This window comes from Arvicanthis niloticus, chromosome X (assembly GCF_011762505.2).
Source record: "Arvicanthis niloticus isolate mArvNil1 chromosome X, mArvNil1.pat.X, whole genome shotgun sequence".
NCBI lineage: Eukaryota > Metazoa > Chordata > Mammalia > Rodentia > Muridae > Arvicanthis > Arvicanthis niloticus.
The window spans coordinates 111,589,510-111,608,630 of NC_047679.1; the positions used below are offsets into that span (position 1 = coordinate 111,589,510).

The 19,121-nt window shown below is 41.7% G+C and overlaps 1 protein-coding gene across 1 annotated transcript in view; it reads right to left on the bottom strand.

Annotated features, from left to right (window-relative positions):
* Nucleotides 1-1,511: 1,511 nt before the first annotated feature.
* Nucleotides 1,512-19,121, bottom strand: part of Gpc3 (glypican 3) — a 336,736-nt gene continuing 319,126 nt past the window's right edge. Inside the window, exon 8 of the mRNA XM_034485703.1 lies at nucleotides 1,512-2,032. Within this exon, the coding sequence (XP_034341594.1) occupies nucleotides 1,863-2,032 (170 nt within the window). The 3' untranslated portion in view covers nucleotides 1,512-1,862. The remainder of the gene's footprint in view (nucleotides 2,033-19,121) is intronic.

The following is a 19,121-nucleotide window of genomic DNA, read 5'->3' on the forward strand; positions in this document are numbered from 1 at the left end:
ATTTCTGAAAGGGACAAAGACAAGTGGATATTGGAAAGTTATGCTCTGCAGGAGTCCAACAGAAGAGTGTTGGGGACAACAGGAGTGAGGACTTAGATGGGATGCTAAACTGTGATAAATTGTACCTTCTGCTTCCCCTGGTGACCTTCTACTATGGGACTGAAGCTGGAGCTCCTGCAGGGAACTATTTCCCAGAATCAGAGAACTGCCCATCCTCTTCCCTGCACCTCACCCTGGCTCTCTGTATTGACATTACCTGGCAGGACAGCCGCGTACAGAGCATTACATACACGATAAAAAGAAATGGCAAATTGGTTATTCCCGGAGCTCTCTGGCAGCAGGAAGGCAATCAAAGTAAAATAGTAAGTGCCATGAGTGCTTGAGATGTTGTCTGTGGACAAAAATGGAGTGGCGTCAGAGTGCTGGGCCTACGATTCATGGAAGGACACTGGTAGAGCTGGAACTAGTGCTGGTACCTCAGCTTTGTGAAGGGCTCTTGCCCATGCCACCGTCTCTAGTATCTGGTGCCTTATGAGTTACTCAGTAGGTTCACAAAATCAAGCTTTATGTAAGTGCCTGTTGAACAAGCCAACTGAGGCTGAGACTTAGAGATGTTTCTGGTAAATCATAAGCTTACTGATGACAACTTTTACAACCCAATGCAGGGCATCTGTCAGCCCTGTCGTGCTATGGTCTTCGAAGAGAGACATGTCAGAGAATAAGCCTAAGACAGCAGGAGAGAGCTGACAGAGTTCTTTCTTTGTTTTCCTTCGGCCCAACTCTCTAGCTTATAAAAAAGGAGACTATTGATTTTATGACTTGTAAATAACCTTGACGGAATCTTTTCTACTTGAAATGTGTGTGTATGTACACATCTATATGTATACTGATGGACATACGTGTGCTGGTGCATGTGAAGGCCAGAGGTAAACTTTGGGCTCCTTTAGTTTTCTACCTTGCTTTTTGGAGACAATATCTCTCACTGGTCTGGAGCTCATTGAATACGTTAGGCTGGCTGGCTAGCAAACCCAGGGTTTCTCCTGTCTCTGCTTCTACAAAGCTGGGATTAGAGACACATGCCACCAGGCTTTGCTCTCTTCATGTGGGCTCTGGGGTTTGAGCTCAAGTCCTCATGCTTTTAAGGCAAGCATGTTAGCAATGGAGGCATCTCTTCAGTTCAAAAGGGAAATTTGTAAAGAGAGGTCACTGTGGAACTCCTTTGTGCCACCTTTGGTCTCATACACAAGACAATCCAACCTGAGGATTCTCAGTGAAAGAGACTGGGCGTGTGCTATACCTTGAGAATAGGCAGTTTAATCAGGATGTGAAGCCAGTGTTGGTACTTTTCAGAAGGTATAGGTAAAGAATTACTTGTGCAGTCTTTTTGGATCATAATGGGATTATACTGAATAGAAAGCCAGATGAGGGGGCAAAATTTGGATGAAAGGAGAAGTATATGACATACACACACACACACACACACACACACACACACAAAAGGACCAACACCATTTATTTGAATGTTTATTTATTTTTTTTGTCAAAGAAATCCATGCAGAGAAAGAGAAAAGAGGGAAACATGACAACCATGTTCCGGCAGTCAAATGTAAGAAAATAATTTGGCACAACTTGAAGGCTTTTTTTTTCCTTTGCAAAAAGACAATCTATCCTACCACTAAAATTTACCATCCTCATAAAGATACCATTTGATTTTCGAAAACATAACACACGGTTAGTCTCCTACTTAATGGCGGTGGGAGGAGGCATAAAAGATAAAAAAAAAAAAAAAAAAAGGTGGCTTCCTTTATGTAGGAGGACCACGAGGTGCTGCAGAGCAACACAGGCACTGGGACACTGGCAAGTCAGTGCACCAGGAAAAAAAAGCATGCCACATAGATGGCCACACTGATGAGGATTTTCAGTGGGGACGGCATGTTCCCCACGCTGTGAGAGGTGGTGATCTCGTTGTCCTTCTGATTTCCATGCTGCTTGTTGCCTGGAGCATCATCCACATCCAGATCATATGCCAGTTCTGTCAAAAGAGAAAGAGGATTTGAGTTGCAGGATTTCTCTACCCCATGAGGTCTATACCATTCACAGCTTCTGGCCTGTCTGGACTGGTGAGGAGCTCCCGGTTTGATTTTTCTTTTGTTTGGGAAGCCAGGGGTCCCGGAAGTGGGAAGGAGAGGATGTGTTTGGGGAGAATGTGGGCTGGTAGGAGATGACCAGAAGTACTACTTTGTGGAGCACAGCAACTGGGAGTGAGTCAGTCAGCACTTCCCTCTCTGCTCCGCCAACACAACAGGATGTTTGCTGGCCCCTTGCAACATCTCCCGGGCAGATATGTGCCCTTGAATTGAAGGTCAGTTTCATCAGAACTTACATCAAAATGTGCTATTTGGTGAACTAATCCGTCCTTGTGTGTTGGGGAAGGGAGGGAGGGAGACTGGTGAGTATGAATTGTACTTTTCCTTAACCCCTTACAGTGGACTGGATAGTCTTATCCCCGGGACGTTGTTTAGTTAATGTTGAAGGACAGGGTAATTTGCTGTTGAAAGCTGTTTTAATTTTTCCAAGTACTTCCTCTTTTATACAGTTTCCTCTCCCACAAAAATCAATAAAACCACACCAAAAAGTCACATCTATCAGTGAAAGTGTGTCCAACCTTTTGGCACCGTGATACAGCACTGTCACCTACGATGTTCACATTTGAGAATTACTGAATCAAGTTATTCTCCTCCTCCAGAAAAAGCTACCCCAAACTCTCCTAACGTTTTAAGTACGTTTATGAATTTGTGTTGGGGAACATTCTTAGCTATCTTTGGGTGTATGAGGCTTCTGGTCGGACATGCCTGAAATCATAGGATAGACTCTGATGCCAAGTGAGTTAAGGCTAAGGAGAGGCTAATGGGTAAAATCTTGCATTCTTTGCCTGTTATGTATGAGATGTGTACATGATTCTGAAACAAAACCAAACAAAAAAAAAATACCAAACAAAAAAATCCACAAAAAAAAAAAAAAACCACTAACAAAATGTCCTTGATTTGCTCTGAAACAAAAGTCCCCTAGAAAGCAAATCTAAGCAGATTGAGGTTTCTATGTGAAATTCAAGATCACCAGTCCAGGGGTCAGTTTCTTGCAAATTTGCATTTTCAGATCCAATCCACCCTTCACCCCTTTTCACGACTCCATGGCTACTGTTTCTATTTCAGTATCTTGTGAAGGTGATGTAAGTGACTCACAACCAACCAACTGTCCCATTGCCAGGGAGCTAGGAGGAAATGGCTGGGATTTTACCCAATGAAGGCAAGGAGAGGAAGGAAGAGTTCCTATTACAGGTCATGAAAATACTCAGTAAGTCTCAGGAAGCAAGTGTGGGAACTCAACTGGTCCAGAATACACTCGGAGCAGGGTCCAAGACCAGGCAGCTCCGAGGCTGGCATGGGTTAGTACAGGAAGCAAAGTCAAGGAGATTAAAGTCAGGGGGTCTGATTTCATAGGCTGTGATCCCACCTTCCAAAATAGATATTGTATTCTATACAGCTACCAGGGATAATGTGCCTCACCTGAAGAAACAAGACATTTTACCACAAGGCTTCCTTAATTTGCATACATTTGGTCACCAGTGTAGATCAAGTTTTTTTTTCTGTGCTTTGGCTTACTAATTGTATTTCTCAATGGGCAACAATTCCACATCATCTGCCTTTTAGTGTGATGGGTATTGATATTTTTTTCTATTAATTTGAATAGTATATATTGGACCATCTGCTTATATTAACTAAAACCAAGTATTTTTTGATCTCGCAATTTATTATAATTCTCTATCACTGTGTCCCAAAGAGATGCTGATGGAGCTTTTAATATATATAAATCTGATTCTATTTTACTCATCTAAAATTGAAGCAAGTTGCTTTTGCCTGAGTTCTGATAGTAATTCAAATCTTGTTTTCCAGGGAACTCTGTTACTTAGGAAAAGTAATTTAGCAGGCTGTAATCCAGATCCCCTCAGTACATACAGACAGACAAAATAAAAGGGGAAAAGAACAAAGAGCAACACTCTACTTGGAGATCAGACCTCTTTCTCTGAAAAGTGAACTATGTGCGGTGCACAAGAAGGCCAGGGTCAGCTGTCAGTCGGCAAGGATAGCACAGGCTTAAGGCGTGATCAGATTTCACTAAAGCAGAGAGCACACATGGCAGATCTGTTGAAAGCCAAGCCGTGGGTCCCACGGCAGCTTCTCCACTTAAGCAAAGAGGGGGTATTTTTAGGGTTGACCCGAATGAGAAGGCTCTCCGCATTGCTTTCACATTCCTTTTCTGGATGATACTCTTGCCGAACATCAAGATGAAACAATATCTATTAACGTTCCCACTTCATTCCGGGTCTATTAACTCTGCTCTTCAAATAATCCGCTAACACTAGACAGTCTTGATGACTGTAGCAGCTACAGCAGGTGTAGCTTCTGCTCAACCCAGGAGCTTCTAATCCTTTTAAATACAAGTCGTACTTTACATTTATTTATTTATTTATTTATTTATTTATTTATTTATTTATTGTGTGTATGTGTTTGTGTGTGCGCTGTGCAAGGGTAGATGTATAGAAAAATATCAGAAAGCAACTCTCAGGAGTAGCTTCTTTTCTTCCACGTGGATTCTGAGGGCCTGAACTCAGGCTTGTGCAGCAAGTGTGTCCTCAGCCCTCCGAACGTTTTATTTGGATCTTATATATGGACATGGTAATAGGGACCTCTAAGTAAGCTACTGAACGCCCATATATACCAGGCAATGTGTTGTTTGCCCCATTTACTTCAATGTTTCCCACCACCTTATGAAGTAGGTATTGCAATTCCTATTTTAGGAATGAGGAAGCTCGAGTTCGGGGTAATGATTTTGGTCTGTATTTCCATGGCAACCAATAGCTGTACTATCTGAATCCAGCATCTGACTGTACACCTCTTAGGAAGCCATGCTGCTTCTTTTTTTATTTTTTTTTTAAAGTTTTTATTAGATGTATTCATTTTGTTTTATGTTTTAGGTATGAATGTTTTGTCTGTGTGTATACATGTGTACCACACGAATGCTTGGTGCCTACGGAGGTTAGATGAGGCGATTAGATCTCCTGAAACTGAAGATATGGATGGTTGTGAACTGCTATGTGGGTGTTGGAAAATGAATCAAAGTTCTCTACAAGAGCAAGAGCTTCAGACCCACCATACTGCTTCTTGAAAAATTCTGTATCCCAAATATGTTGCAGGACTAAGGAATAATACATTCTCATTCAAAAACAAAAACCTCACTTGTTGACTATATATCATCACAAAAGGGAACTTCCAAAGCATGACAAAAAGGCATTGTTTCTACATCAAGCTCACCATGTGTTCAATTAAGAAACCTTGTTAAATTTTATCGAATAGTGCAGGGAGTTCTTGATTTGGGGAGCTGACGTGGAAATTAACACTTCTGTTCCCAAGAAATGAGTAATAATGGCTATGGCCATTAGATCCCAGGCACACAACTAAGGCCATCAAATGGCCTCTAGGAACATCCTTATCTAAATTATGGCTAGAGATTGTGTGAGGCTCTCCAGTCAGCAGGAAAAGATGCCTATCATCACTCAGTTCCTCAGTGCCATGCCTGAGGTGTAAACTGACAGGAAGCCCAGCAAAGGCACACTCTGTCCTAGGGCCACCACCACAAGGATTAGAGCTGAAAGAGGGATCTGAGAACAGTAAGAAAGTATTATGGGAGACAGAGAAAATAGGATCTTGGTCAAAGATAAATAGGGACATTCCTGGATACGGGAAACAGAATTCAATTTCATTTAACAGACAATGCTATCTTATGTACGGTGTCTGCAGGAGTAAGCAGAAGAATGAGGGATGATTTAGCTACTTCTTCAAGGAATCCCATACTGCAGCAAGGGCACCACACCCATAGATAAACCAGATAGACATTCCTCAGATCATGAAGAGGGTTCTTACGAAGACAGTAGCAAATTACCAAGGAGAGCGATAAAAAGCCTAAAGGGAAGAATCTAGGGAGATTTCTTAAAACAACTTGGCTATCTCCTTTAGGAGATGTGTGATGACCACAGCAGGGTTTAAGAACTGAGATTGGAGGCAGTGGATTTTCAGTAAGAGCAAGGAACCTCTAAGAGTGCACACTCTCCAGAAGTGTGTTTGGGTGTTTGTTTGTGTGTGTGTGGGGGGGGGGGGGCACGCGCACATACGTGCACACTCTCGCATCTGATGGGAGGTTGTAGTGGTGAAAGGTAAGGCAAGAAGGACAAATTGGGGCCAAACCATGTGGCCTAGGAATGCTACAACACTTGTGAAGGTAGCAGGAGTTTCTAAGGCGGAACCTGTACAATCTGATCTCTGTGCTTAAAAATATCCCAGTTATCAGTGTAACGCACAGCCCTAATCCAGAAGGACTCAGATATCTTGTCCAGAAGAAACAAGAAGCCTGTGGGAACAGGAGCTGGGCATCAGTTGAGTAGCACGTATTTTTTTTTAAAGCCTACAAAAAGCTCAATCTATACCAATTGAAACAGTTTGGTTTTACTATAAACCAGACATATTATGAGAAACACCACAAACTATTTTATTTGAAATCACTCATATTTTTCAGTGACTTTTTTCAGCCTATATTTTCAACATGTTAGGTCTATGTTTTAAAAGGGTCATAAACTGTTTTTTTTTTTTTTTTATCGTGGAGTGGTTTCTTCTCTGAGAACCTTCTGGGCCAGCAAGGAGATTTTTTTCCCCCCAGCTTCATCTAAAAATCTGTTTCTATTTGTAATCAGTTTAACTATGCCCAGGGGGTAGACCCAACTATCTGTACTAATTACACACTCAGCCTGGACTTTCATTTTGCCTCTGTGCCCTTTGTGTTGTAGATTAGATGATCCATTTAAATAACAGTCAGTCATTAGGGGCTGCCTATTGTTTTTGTTGGAAGCCTTTCTACACTGGGCAAAGCTCTGAAAGGAAAGTCCCATTCCTGGTTATTGAAAAATCTCCTCCTGGAATCCCCAAGGAATCTTTACTATCCCCTGGAGTCTGGAACTTCAGATTCAAGGCCTTCCCATTTCACCTCTGACAAGTCATTTCCTACTTAAAGCTTCAGTTGCCCTATATGTCAAATCACGGTGCTGAACTGATGACCTGTACATTTCCTTCCAGTTTTTTTTTTCTTGTTTCAAGGCTCTTGGGACCTGGAAAAGGAGAATAGTCTGCTGCAGGCTGGAATCATTCCTTTACTTGTAAGAGTGAAGGCGGCCTCTTAACAGAGCCTCCCCATAGCAACAGGGTCAATCAGTTGTTTGTTTCACAGCGGATATTTCTTTAGCAATTATCAGCCACGGAAGCTCTTACCTCTTGCACTTCCTAGTCTTGGATGAGAGACCCTGGCAATAAACAAATCTATGATGCACTGTTCTGGTTTTGTTTAACAACCATGGTATAACAACCCCCACTAAAGCCACTGCCCACAAAGCTTTGGGGGAAAAGATACTGGATCTGAGGAAGGGTTCCTCAAGCAGGCCTGCACTGGCAGTGGAGGGGAAGGATTTGGTGGCCAAGAAGATCAGTCTTGGGACTCTTTCAACAAGGAAATGCTCATCCTCTGAGGAAATGGGCATTAAGAAGTTGCTATGGGAACGTCACTTACACTGACAGTACAGGGCAGGTCTGGTTGCCCTCAAAATGGCACGGGAGGGAGTAGGGATGGAAAGATGTATCAGTGATAATGAGCACTAGTTGTTTGTCCAAAAGACCCAGGTTCAATTCGCAGCACCCACATGGCAGCTCACAACTGTCTGTAACTCCATTTCCAGGGGATCTGACACCTTCACACCAATGCACATAAAATAAAATAAATTATTTTTAGAAATGGAAAGGGAGGAGGCTAGGGAGGAGGCCGTGTTAAAATGCTGGTCTCAAACATACAAGGCCTTGGGTTCAACCTCTAGCCCAGTGTAAACTGGGTGTGGTGGCCAATGCACGGAATCTCAGCATTTGGGAGGTGGAAGCAGAAAGATCAGAAGTTCAAGGTCGTCTTTGGCTGAAGACCCTGTCTTAAAGATAAAAATGGCAGGGAAGAGGATGCTACTGCTAAGCCAAGCATGGGGGTTTCTTCCTTGCCAAGCCTGTTCCAGCAGATGGCTTCAATCTGGCCCTAATATAGCAACAGAACAACACTGCCATCCATCCCTGTGTTTTCCATTTGCTGTGTACAGTTAAGACATGAGTATGTGAAACCTCAGGACATTGCCTGGCATACCCCAGAGGATAAAACTGGGGGCAATCTCCAAGGAAACGGCACTCATTGCAACACTGCTCACTTTTCTGCCCATTCACATGGGCATCCTGGGGCTCTGCCATTGGTTTCTGATTCCCAAACAGATCTTGGTTTCCTTGTCTTCTGAACCACAACAAAAGCCCCCTTCCTGCCACAGTAACTCCACCTCCTTTATGAACTTTCAGGAGTGAAATGAGTACTTGGGACTTGAAAGCAGAAGCAAGTGGCTCTGGAAGTGAAGCCAGGCTCTCTGGAGGTCTGCATTTTCTTCTTCAGATGTGGGTAAACAGGCATACTTCAGGCCTTTGGTTTGTAATTCTTCTAACGGGACCTTGTTGAGAACAGGCACATTTCATAGGGTATCTTATTGACAAATAACTAAGCTGTCTATTTTGCCTACTTGATAACTGATGATAAAACCTGGCAGTGATCTCATGGCCTCCCTGGGAATAGGGTTAGGCAGTTAAGTCTCCACGTCATGTTCTATTGCTAATCCCAGTCTGCAAACATCCTCAGCTACAACAATGGGGTATTGAGAGAATACAGTAGATTGTCCCCATTCAAGGAGGCATCTCATCATAGGCCTGGTTTTCAAGCTGGAGTATGATACTTTCAGGTTACACTGAATAGAGCTATGGGCATAAAAGCCATGGCTTACTTCCCGAGAATGTAGTAGACTAAAAGTACACTGCTTCATAGTAAAACATTCAAGGTGGGGGTTGGAGAGATGGCTCAGTGGTTAAGAACACTTGTTGCTCTTGCAGAGGACCTGGGTTTGGTTCCCAGTACCTAAATGACAGCTAACGACACACTCTAACACTGGTTCCAGGGTGAATCTGATACCCTCTTAAGGCTTCTTTGGGCTTTTATATGTACATTATAAACCTACATACATTGAGACAGGAATACAAGGTGGAAAGGTCTTAAAGGCACTGTTAGGTGACCCAGATCACTTGCTACCATATGACATTCTGACTCTCATTCCAAAGGTGAATCAATACATTCTCTTCTATGACTTCCTTGTCAGGAGACAACACCATTGGCTCTCAACTATGGCTCAGGCTATTTTGGTTCCTAATATAAAATTATTGCCAGGAATTTGAAACACCAACTGTGCTTTATTATTGTTTGGCAATTAAAAAAATCACTTAATCTTTTAGAAAAGAGCAAATGGTTTTGTTATATAACCTGTTATAACATGGGCCATTATTGTACTTCTTTGCGTGTGTCGTGAATCAAGTCATATCCCAAAAGGAGAATAGCTCGATCCTGGATACCTGGAGAGTAAAGGCAGATGCTGACCATCCCCAGCAGTCTCAGAAGCACTGTCACCACCTTCCTTCCTCAGGAGTAGTATTACTACACTCTTGTCAATGGGTGTTCCTTCCCCAAGACTGCCTAAAGCCCCAGAAGAGTCAGTTCATCAAAGCCTTTACTTCGACAGGACAACTTACTTTATTTTCAAGGAAGTGATGGGACCAAGAGACAGGGGAAGATGAGAGGCCTTTACAGTTATTGTTTCTATTACTGTTATCACCATTTATTATTATCACCGTCTCAGAAGAAAATGTTTGTAACGATCCTTTTAGTTCTTTTTGTTGTGTGTGTGTGTGCGCGCGTGTGCATGTGTGTGCCTGCTTGTCTCTCTGTGCACCATGTGCAACAAAATAAAGCTAGAGAGATGACTCAGTGGTTAAGAGCACATGCCCCTCTTCCAGGGACTCCGGTTCAGTTCCTAGCACCAGTATCAAGTAGCTTGCAAGCACTAGTGACTGCAGCTCCATGGGGATTTGACTCCTATGATCTCCACAGTCAAGTGCACACCCCCCAATAGTTCAAAATAAAAAAAAGTAACAGTTATATGTATGAGAATATAACTTTATCTTTATAAGATGTCTAGTACAGATAGCTGTATGGAGACAGGAAATAAATGATGACTGAAGACTGGGAATTCAGAGGAGAAGAGGTTATGTGTAGAAATAATGCTGACTACTGGGCAGCAATGGGAATATAGGGAATGCTTTTTGTATTGTGCCTTTAAATGGTTAAAATGGCAAGTCTGAGTTGCCTATATTTGTTACAATTTTGAAAAACATATATTAGTCAGGAGGCTCAGCTGGCAGAGTACTTGCCTAGCAGGCAACAATACCTAGCCGCTAATACCCAGTACCACATAACTAGGTAGGTGCATGCCTGTAATCTCAGCATTTGGATGAAGGCAGGAAGATGGAAGATCAGGAGTTCAAGTACATTCTTAACTATAATTTGAGTTCAAGGAGCTGGCTACGTGAGGCCCTATCTACAACCAAATAATAAGTGACCTTATACTAGAAAGCAAAGAGATAATGGTATTTGGGATACAGACTCTCTAATCCCCAGTGCAACGGTGTGTTGCTAGTCTAGTATCTTACCATGTGCAGGGCTGTAAATGAACCCAACTTCAAGTCACCCACACTAAATAGCCCTTCTGCAGTGTTTTAAAACTCAGGCCAAGTTTTGCACAACAATAAAAATGACAGGGTCTTTAGCAGTATCATAAAACTCCTCAACAGGGAATAGGGAAGAGGGCTTTAAAGGGGGGAAGGGCTTACACATTTTAATTGGAAGCTAATTTTAATGAGCAAGTTTATACAATCTCAAGAAACTTGCACTTGCTGTTTTTTGAAACTCACACAAATGATGCTAAGCTTAAATTATATTTTGAAAAAAAAACAATAAACACAAGGAGACTCTCCTCATAAATTTAAAAATTAATGGTTCAGATCCACGAAGCTCTGATTGTAACATCAGTTGTGGACATGACACAGCCACAGAGGCATGCATCTCTGGGCTTGAAGAATGTAGAAAACACAAAATGTCACTTATTGCAGCCAAATCCAATGAGGACTCATGGGAATAAAGAAGTGTGCATGTACTTCCTTAGAGTCAACTATATTAGAAGTCTATCAAATACACGAGGGCTTTGTTTTGATGGGAAAGCTCTTGTCAGCTTCCCCTTTTCCCTTTTTGAGTACTGGAGGATCTGTGGGGTAGGGTTGGGGAGGGAGTACCCAAGGATCGATATGCTTGCCCAACAGTAAGAGAAAAGCCTTGCACTTCAGCCAGGGAGGCAAAAGAAAGTCTCTAAAAACACTCAGAGATGGTTGTGGGAGCATCAGACTGGAAATCCACAGCAGGCAGGTGTCCTCAAAAAGGAAAGCTGAAAACCTTCTCTAGGTTGTTCCATCTGAGTTTTGTTTATTAAATGCTCAGCAATTGTAAAATCCCTCCCTTATCATCCATAGGTTGTGGGGAACTGAGTCTATCTTTTCTCTCAGTTTACTTGAATGCACACACTGGCATCTTGGCTCACCCTCTTTGCATTCCACATATAGATCTGGACTTTCAGACAGTCCTCATTCCTACTCACACAGGCACCTCTCCCCTGTAAGTCTGGATGCTGACTGCTTCTCCTCTGCTTCAGCCCAGACTCTTGACCTTGTCCTTGATGGCTCAGTAGTATAAGATACCTGTTTCTCTCCAATGCCCTTCCCCTTTTTTTCTTTTTGGTCCAGGAAAGAATGTTATATTTTGTGACAGCTAGAAATAAGACAGCATTCTATTCCTAAAAACACATGTGGGAACACATTTCTCCCTGCCTAACAATTCTTTGATGGCTCACTACTGCATATGGGAGAGTCCTAAGTCCTTAGCAGCTTCTCTGGCTCATGTTTCCTTGCTTTGTAACTGGAAAACTGCCTATGTATTTTTTCCAGGCATTATATACTGTAGTCCCTAGCAATGTTGAAAATGCCAAGGACTTGAAGCCTTTTCAAGTTGTTTCCTTAGATTAGGATGATGTCTGTCTGTTCTCCCTCCCCTTTCTTCCCAGCTCTTGGGAGCTGCATCTTTTTTCCCTGCCCCCATTCCATCTCTTCTACCCACAATTATATCTTCCAAGCTTTAACATACACATAACATGACAAATCTTCTAGGAAGTCTACTCTTCTCGCTTCGGCCCAAATCAATAGCTTCTCTGTAGTAAGAACTGAATTGGACTTCTATTATAGCACAAACTTCCATTTGTGTCATAGTAAACTTAGTCATTTCCAGGGTCTCCTTCTCAACTAAGTTGACTTTGGTAAAGTAAGAAATGATTTTTATTGTGCTCATAGCTTCCACACAGGATTTGATTCATATAGAACTTAAACACATGTTTGTTGCCTGGATGAGGAAATGCCCAAATGGATAGCCATCTCAAGCCTATTGGGAGTATTAGTCAAGGAGCAACCCTCCTTGCAAGGTATCCATCCTCCAGGGACTGATGTTTCTAATTTCCTCAAGGGAAAGAGTCACCACTGACCCATGCTGAAGACAAGACAAATGCAGAGCCAATGGAGGAAAGCTCAGGAAGCAAATGGCAGAATTCAAAGCATGGCCCTTAGATTCCTAGGCATCACTAAGCAGTAGCCAGTTTATATGACCCAGAGCATCAGTTTACTGTGCTCAGTGTGGGTGGAATCCACAAAGATTATTTTTGTATTTGCTTTTGTTGCCTGGAACTTGATGCCATGCTATTCGAGCAGCTGACACATGCCAGCATTGTGTGTGACATGCCGAGCCGGAAACAGGTTTTCTAGTGAGTAGGTTCCATTCATGTCTCATTTGCAACCTTGATGACTGTGTTCCCATACCTCTGGCTTCTGTCCCTGCCTCTCAATCTACCCACCCCTGGGCCACACTCCACCCTTCTCCCTACCATTGATTGATTCCCAAGTGTAGAAGCTGCTGTGACTAAAATCTCAATGCCTGTCTCTGGAACATCAAAGCATAGCCTTGCTAATGAAGTCCTCTGCTTAGCTGTGATCAAACAAAGCAACAGGACTTCAATCCTCTCAATACCACCTGCCAGCATCCCTTTCTCTTTGCAGAGGTCCATGGGATGAGTGCCAGTAAAATACGATTGCATGCTGGCACAAGAAGGAGTGCAATACCTTAACCTGGAAGTTCTGTATTTTCATCCCCCCTTTTCATTTCTCAATTCACTTCTTTTTCTCTTTCCATTGCTCTCTAAACAACTTTCTGTAATCCAATTGCTTTTATCTATTTGGTCCATCATAGCTTTCTCTACCAAACATCTCTTTCTCTCTCTCTCTCTCTCTCTCTCTCTCTCTCTCTCTCTCTCTCTCTCTCTCTCTCTCTCTCTCCTCCACAGGGTTCTTTTAACATATCCTTGGGCAAAAGCAAGGTTGGAATTATGGGATAGATTTTGATTTCTAAAAATTTTTGAGACAGAATCCCAGTCTGTAGCTCAGGACCATCTCTGAACTTGCTTTGATTCACCTGCCTCATTTCCTGACTGCTGGGGCTATCGTACCCAGGTATGGCTTTCAGAGAAACAGAAGTTATCTTTTGTTTGTGTTCCCTCACCCCCTTGAGTACCGAGGATTGAACCTAGGACCTGAAGAATGCTATGTTAGAGTTCTACCACTAAGCTACACCCCCGGTTCTTGGATCCGAATAATAAACATGCTTTTTGTGTTCTTCCCCACTTGATGCAAATGTCTAAGCCAGGTTTTGTTTCTTCTGGAAGAGGTTCCAATATTTCCTTCCTTCCTCTTCCATCAGCATTTCCACTGTATTATTGTTTACTCCTCAAACACAATTTGTGCCTCTTACTTTGATTTTCCTCTTTTGCCTCCCTAGGTCCACAGACCTATGTCTGTGACATCACTTCACCCAAACCACCTACCTCTCTCCTCTCTGGATTAGATTCTTCTTACCCTATTCCCATTCCCTTTTAGTTACTGCTGGTTTATGATCTTGTCTTTCTCTGAAGAAAGAGGAAAACAATTTGGACTTAAAAGAGATTAAGACCTTTCTAATCATTATTGCAGTCTGAAAACTGGGCCATAAAGGAACTGAGAACTTTTTGACAACTAGAACAATCTGAAAGGTATGTAGGTTTCCCCTAGGTGGTCAGATCTCAGGAGATAGAACAATCTACTCAAGACTTGTTTACACTGAATCTCCCAGAAAAACAACTTGTATTTCCCAGGTGGTAGACAGCTCAACTTGTGGGAAGTTATCCATCCCTCTGGAGAAAAAGAAGAGGTATTAGATGGAGAAAAGCCCTTTTGAGGACCATGCTTAAGACCTAAGCTTCAAGGACCCAATGGAAAGGCAGACAAACTGAGGAGGAAAAAGGCAGATGATATGCGTATCAATAGTGCCGTGGGCATTTAGAACAAAGGTGATTGCAAAGTGAGGTTGGAAAGGGAAAAGGGTACCCAGTGGCCTGGACCCACAGCTTTCACAAGAGAGAAAGGAGAATTCTCTAGAGTGACAGCTCACTGAGGAGAAGTATTAAAAAACAGCAGGAAGATAGTACAGCAATATTAAAAGAAAATGCAGTTGGCAAGAAATGAACACGGATTAAATATGACCATTGAAAGCCCTGTTTCTTTATAAGCCAAAAGGAAGACATATTTTCCATTATAATTTTACCTAGTACAGAACACATCAAAGTGTCCATCAACAAGACAAATACATCCCGTGATTGGTTAATTAGAATTAAGAAGGAGAATGGCTGCGGGCAAAGCACCATGCTATAAGTACCATAAAATGGGTGATGATGGTGATGATGATGGTGGTGGTGGTCATCTGAGTGACAATCTCAGTTGTTGCAGGGCCAATAAAGAATCCGTGTTAAAGCACATTAAAACAGGATGTAAAGAGGACATGCATTTGAAAGGAAGTAAGAGGGAGTGTATGGAAGGGTTTGGAGAGAGGACAGCAGCAAGGGGCAAAACGTTGTAATTGCAATAAAAAAATACAGTCACCAACAACCAAACCAGCTAAAAGTTGGGGCTTTGTAGCCGTGCCCCTCTAAAATTCTAGAAGTATATGGTGAAAAATAAATAAAGATAAACACAGCAGTCAATGTGCAAGTATCCATAGGAGGATGTGCTATAGGGTGGTTATATTCACCACTTGGGGAAAAAGCAATTCAAATGCACCAGCTTCATCTTGACATTGCAATGGTAGGTAATCAAAGTATGGCACCAGGAACCTCATATACTCCCATGACTCTCATTCATAACGTTTTCCCCACACTAAGAAGAGATCATACTAGAAAGTACTCCTTAGAAACATGAGTTTTCTCAAACTAAAGTTCAATGTATTCTCTTTTTTTTTCTGGGTTACATTATGCACACTTTTAAAGTAAAAATTTCATACCATAAAACTCATCCATTTGAAATAAATCTCAAATGTTCCATGGGTTTCAGTGGGTCCACTGAGGTGTGCAATTGTAGAACACCTTCATCTGCCCAGGAAATCCCTCATACCAGTTACACTTAATCCTTCCATGGATTCTCTTTAATTTTTCATCTTGAGCCCTTTGCAGCATTCAATACTGTTGGCCACTGCCTGCTTTGAAACTTGCCGTGGCCCCTGTTTCCTGACACTGCTTCTGCCCTGTTCCTCTCCTGTGTCTCTGATCATTCTACAGGACTCCCTTCTCTCTTCTGCTCTGTTCTGAGGGGGAGAAGTCTATCTTCTACTACCTTTGCCCATCTTCCTGGATATGCTCGCCGGTTATATCTCTAACAGAGGATTTCCACATCTGGGTTTAGCTCAGACATCTTTCTGGAATTTTTTAAGGTCACTGTCTGTTCCCGGCTCAATGTTTGTCAGGCAGTTCAACCCTGACATATCTCAAGTGGAAGGAGGAGTTGCCCCTCCCCTAAGTGCTCCCCTTTCAGTGAATGTCTTTAGTCATCACCAGGTAGCCCGAGCCAGACATCTACCTCTCTCCCTTTTCCTCTTCCACATTGAATTAATCACAGCACACCCTCTAAGTGCTGTTTGTTCTTGATATGTGGGAAATCCTTCCCTTTCAATTGCTATTGTTTGTTACTATAGCAGTCTATCATTTTCTCTATCTCCAAACCACTGGAGTCCTGTTTTGATTGTTACCTACCCACTACTCACTCATCATGTAGATTCTCTCTCTCTCTCTCTCTCTCTCTCTCTCTCTCTCTCTCTCTCTCTCTCTCTCTCTCTCTCTCACAGGGTTTTATGGAGTCCACACTGGTCTTGAATTATCTGTGTAGCCCCGAGGATGATCTTAACCTTTAGAATTTGTATTTTAACTTTATGTATGTTGGTGTTTTATCTGCCTGTATGTCCATGGACCACGTGTATGTTCCTGGTACCCTTAGCGCCTAGAATAGATTTGATTCTCTGTAAAGGCGGTTATGACTCGCCTTCTGAGGACTGGGAATTAAACCTGGGTCCTCTGCAAGAGCAGCAAGTGTTCTTAATCATTGACCCATCTCTCTATCCCCAACCTTGAGGTCTTGATTCTCTTTCCTCCACGTAGTAAGCACTGGGATTATAATTGTCTTCCACCATGCCCAAGTTTGCTACAGATGGAACCTAGGGCTTTGCTACTGTTAAGCAAGTACTCTATCAACTAAGCTATACCATTAGCCCATGGATAGATATTATTTTATTATGCTGGGTTGCATAAGGCAATTCTTATGCAAATACATAATGTACTTTGATTCTGTCCCACATATCCCACTACCTTCCCCTTTCCTGACCCTTCTTACCCTTTTAGTATCTTGTGTTCCTATAGATAGTTTCACTTCTAATTCTATGAAAACACACTTTTCTAAAAAAAAAAAAAAAAAAAGAAATAGAATACAAATGAATGGGTGTCTTTATGATATGTTCATGTATGTTTTGATTGATTGTTCCATGTCACCCCACCCCATTTTCTGCACTCCCTTCCTGCTCATACCTTCCATCTCCAGTCTTCCCCTTTCAGGCCACAAGTATTCTATTCCTCTCCCCAGTTTCCCTCTCCTCAACCTTTTGCTAGTATTATGACTTACACTCACTCGCACAGACCTCACACATACTGAAGTTATAGGTTAGGGTCCATGTATGAGAGAAACTGAGAGATTTATCTTTCTGAGCCTGGGTTTCCTCACTTAACACAACGCTTTCCAGTCCTAAATATCTTCCTGAAGTTTTCATAATTCACTCTTTTTCATGACTGAATGCATGTACCACATTTTTACCCATTCATCTATCCATAGCATCTGTGTTTGTTCTCTTTGCTGTTGTGAACCCAGCACCAGTAAACATGGATGTGCAATATCTATGGTAGGCTATTGATCCCTTAGGGCACATGTCTAGAAAGACTATAGCTGGGTCATAGGGTAGTTCTCTCTTTAGCTCTTCATTTTTATTTTAATTTTTCTATGTGTGTGATGGATGTGTCTCTGTGTGTGTATATGCATTTATGTTCATATGTGAGAATTCAGGCTTACACATGCTATGATGCAAATATGATAGCGAAACAACAATCTTGAAATCAGATTTTGCTTCCTATTTTTTTTTTTTTTTTTTTTTTTTTTTTTTTGCTACTGTACATGTCAGGCTAGCTGGCCTGCCAGGTTCTTGGGACTCTCCTATCTCCATCTCCCATCTCTTCAGAGGAACACTGGGATTGCAGATACACACTACCTAGTCTGACTTTACATGGGTTCTGGGGACTCCCATTCTCGAGTTTGTGTAGCAAGGGCTTTACCCACAGACTCAACTTCTCAGTCTTATTTTTAAAATTTTCTTTCTGTTTTTTTTTGGGGGGGGGCTCAACATGGTATTTTCATGAATATATTCTTGAGATTAAAGATTCAAACAATACCAACATACATGTTATCTAAACACACAAATGCATATGCACACACATACTTTCCATCTCACTATTTCCTCCGACAACTTCTCAGTGACGATTGCTGGTGAATGAGTTTTATGTGCAAGCATGGACACAGATTCTAACATCTTATAAATCTTTGTTATTAATATTTTCAGAATGACCTCATTCTTTTGAACCACTGCAAGAAATTCCATACAGTGAACATAATAATGAGACATTCCCACGGCTAGGCATTTGGGTTGTTTCTGATTTCTCCTTTATAAAAATTGCTTCAGTGAATATCCTTTGATATATGCCTTTGCCATGTGATTTATGTCCACGAAGTCTATTTCATTGTAGCATGTAGGAATAACAGCCAAATATGGTCAAGTTGCAGGACAACAGAGCAGAAGGCAGTACAGACTGATTGAAGAAAGGAATTTTGAAAGGAGGGTTAATGTCTTTTTTATTCCTAAAAAAGATAACGTAGAGTATGATATCAAGGGAATATTACAATGTTAAGGAATTGTGGTGGAATTCACCTTATAATAAGATTACCATAATGTAGGAGACATTTTAAAAGTATCTGGAGTCAGACATAGTGGTGTACATCTATAATTTCGTCTTCTTGGTAGGTTAGACATGAATGAAAGTTTTCACTTTGAGTGTAGCCTAGGCAATACAGTAAGATCTTTTTCCCTCTCAAAGAACCAAATAAAAACAAACAAACAAACAAAAATACTCCTGTAACCATTCATTTAAAAACATGCAATTTCTAGAAATGAAAAATTTGGCTGTACAGAATTGTTGTGGAAGACAAACTGGGAGTCATGGTCACCCATTACTGAATATGGCTGGACTACAGAGTGCTTTCATTAAGCATGCCAGCATGTCTCTAGGCTAATTATATTCGTTAGTAAATCAAATCCTAGCATGCAAACTATCTGTATGGCCATTGGTTGGATCCACATACAATATCTTTTTTATCTTCACAATTTTAAGATGTTGAAAATACTTGGTAGAGAAGAGCATTTAATTCATTAACATAGTAGAAAATGTGTCTTCTGAGGAAGTGCTAAAGAAAATATATTTGTCTAGTGACCTCTGATTTTCTTTCCAAGTGGTGACA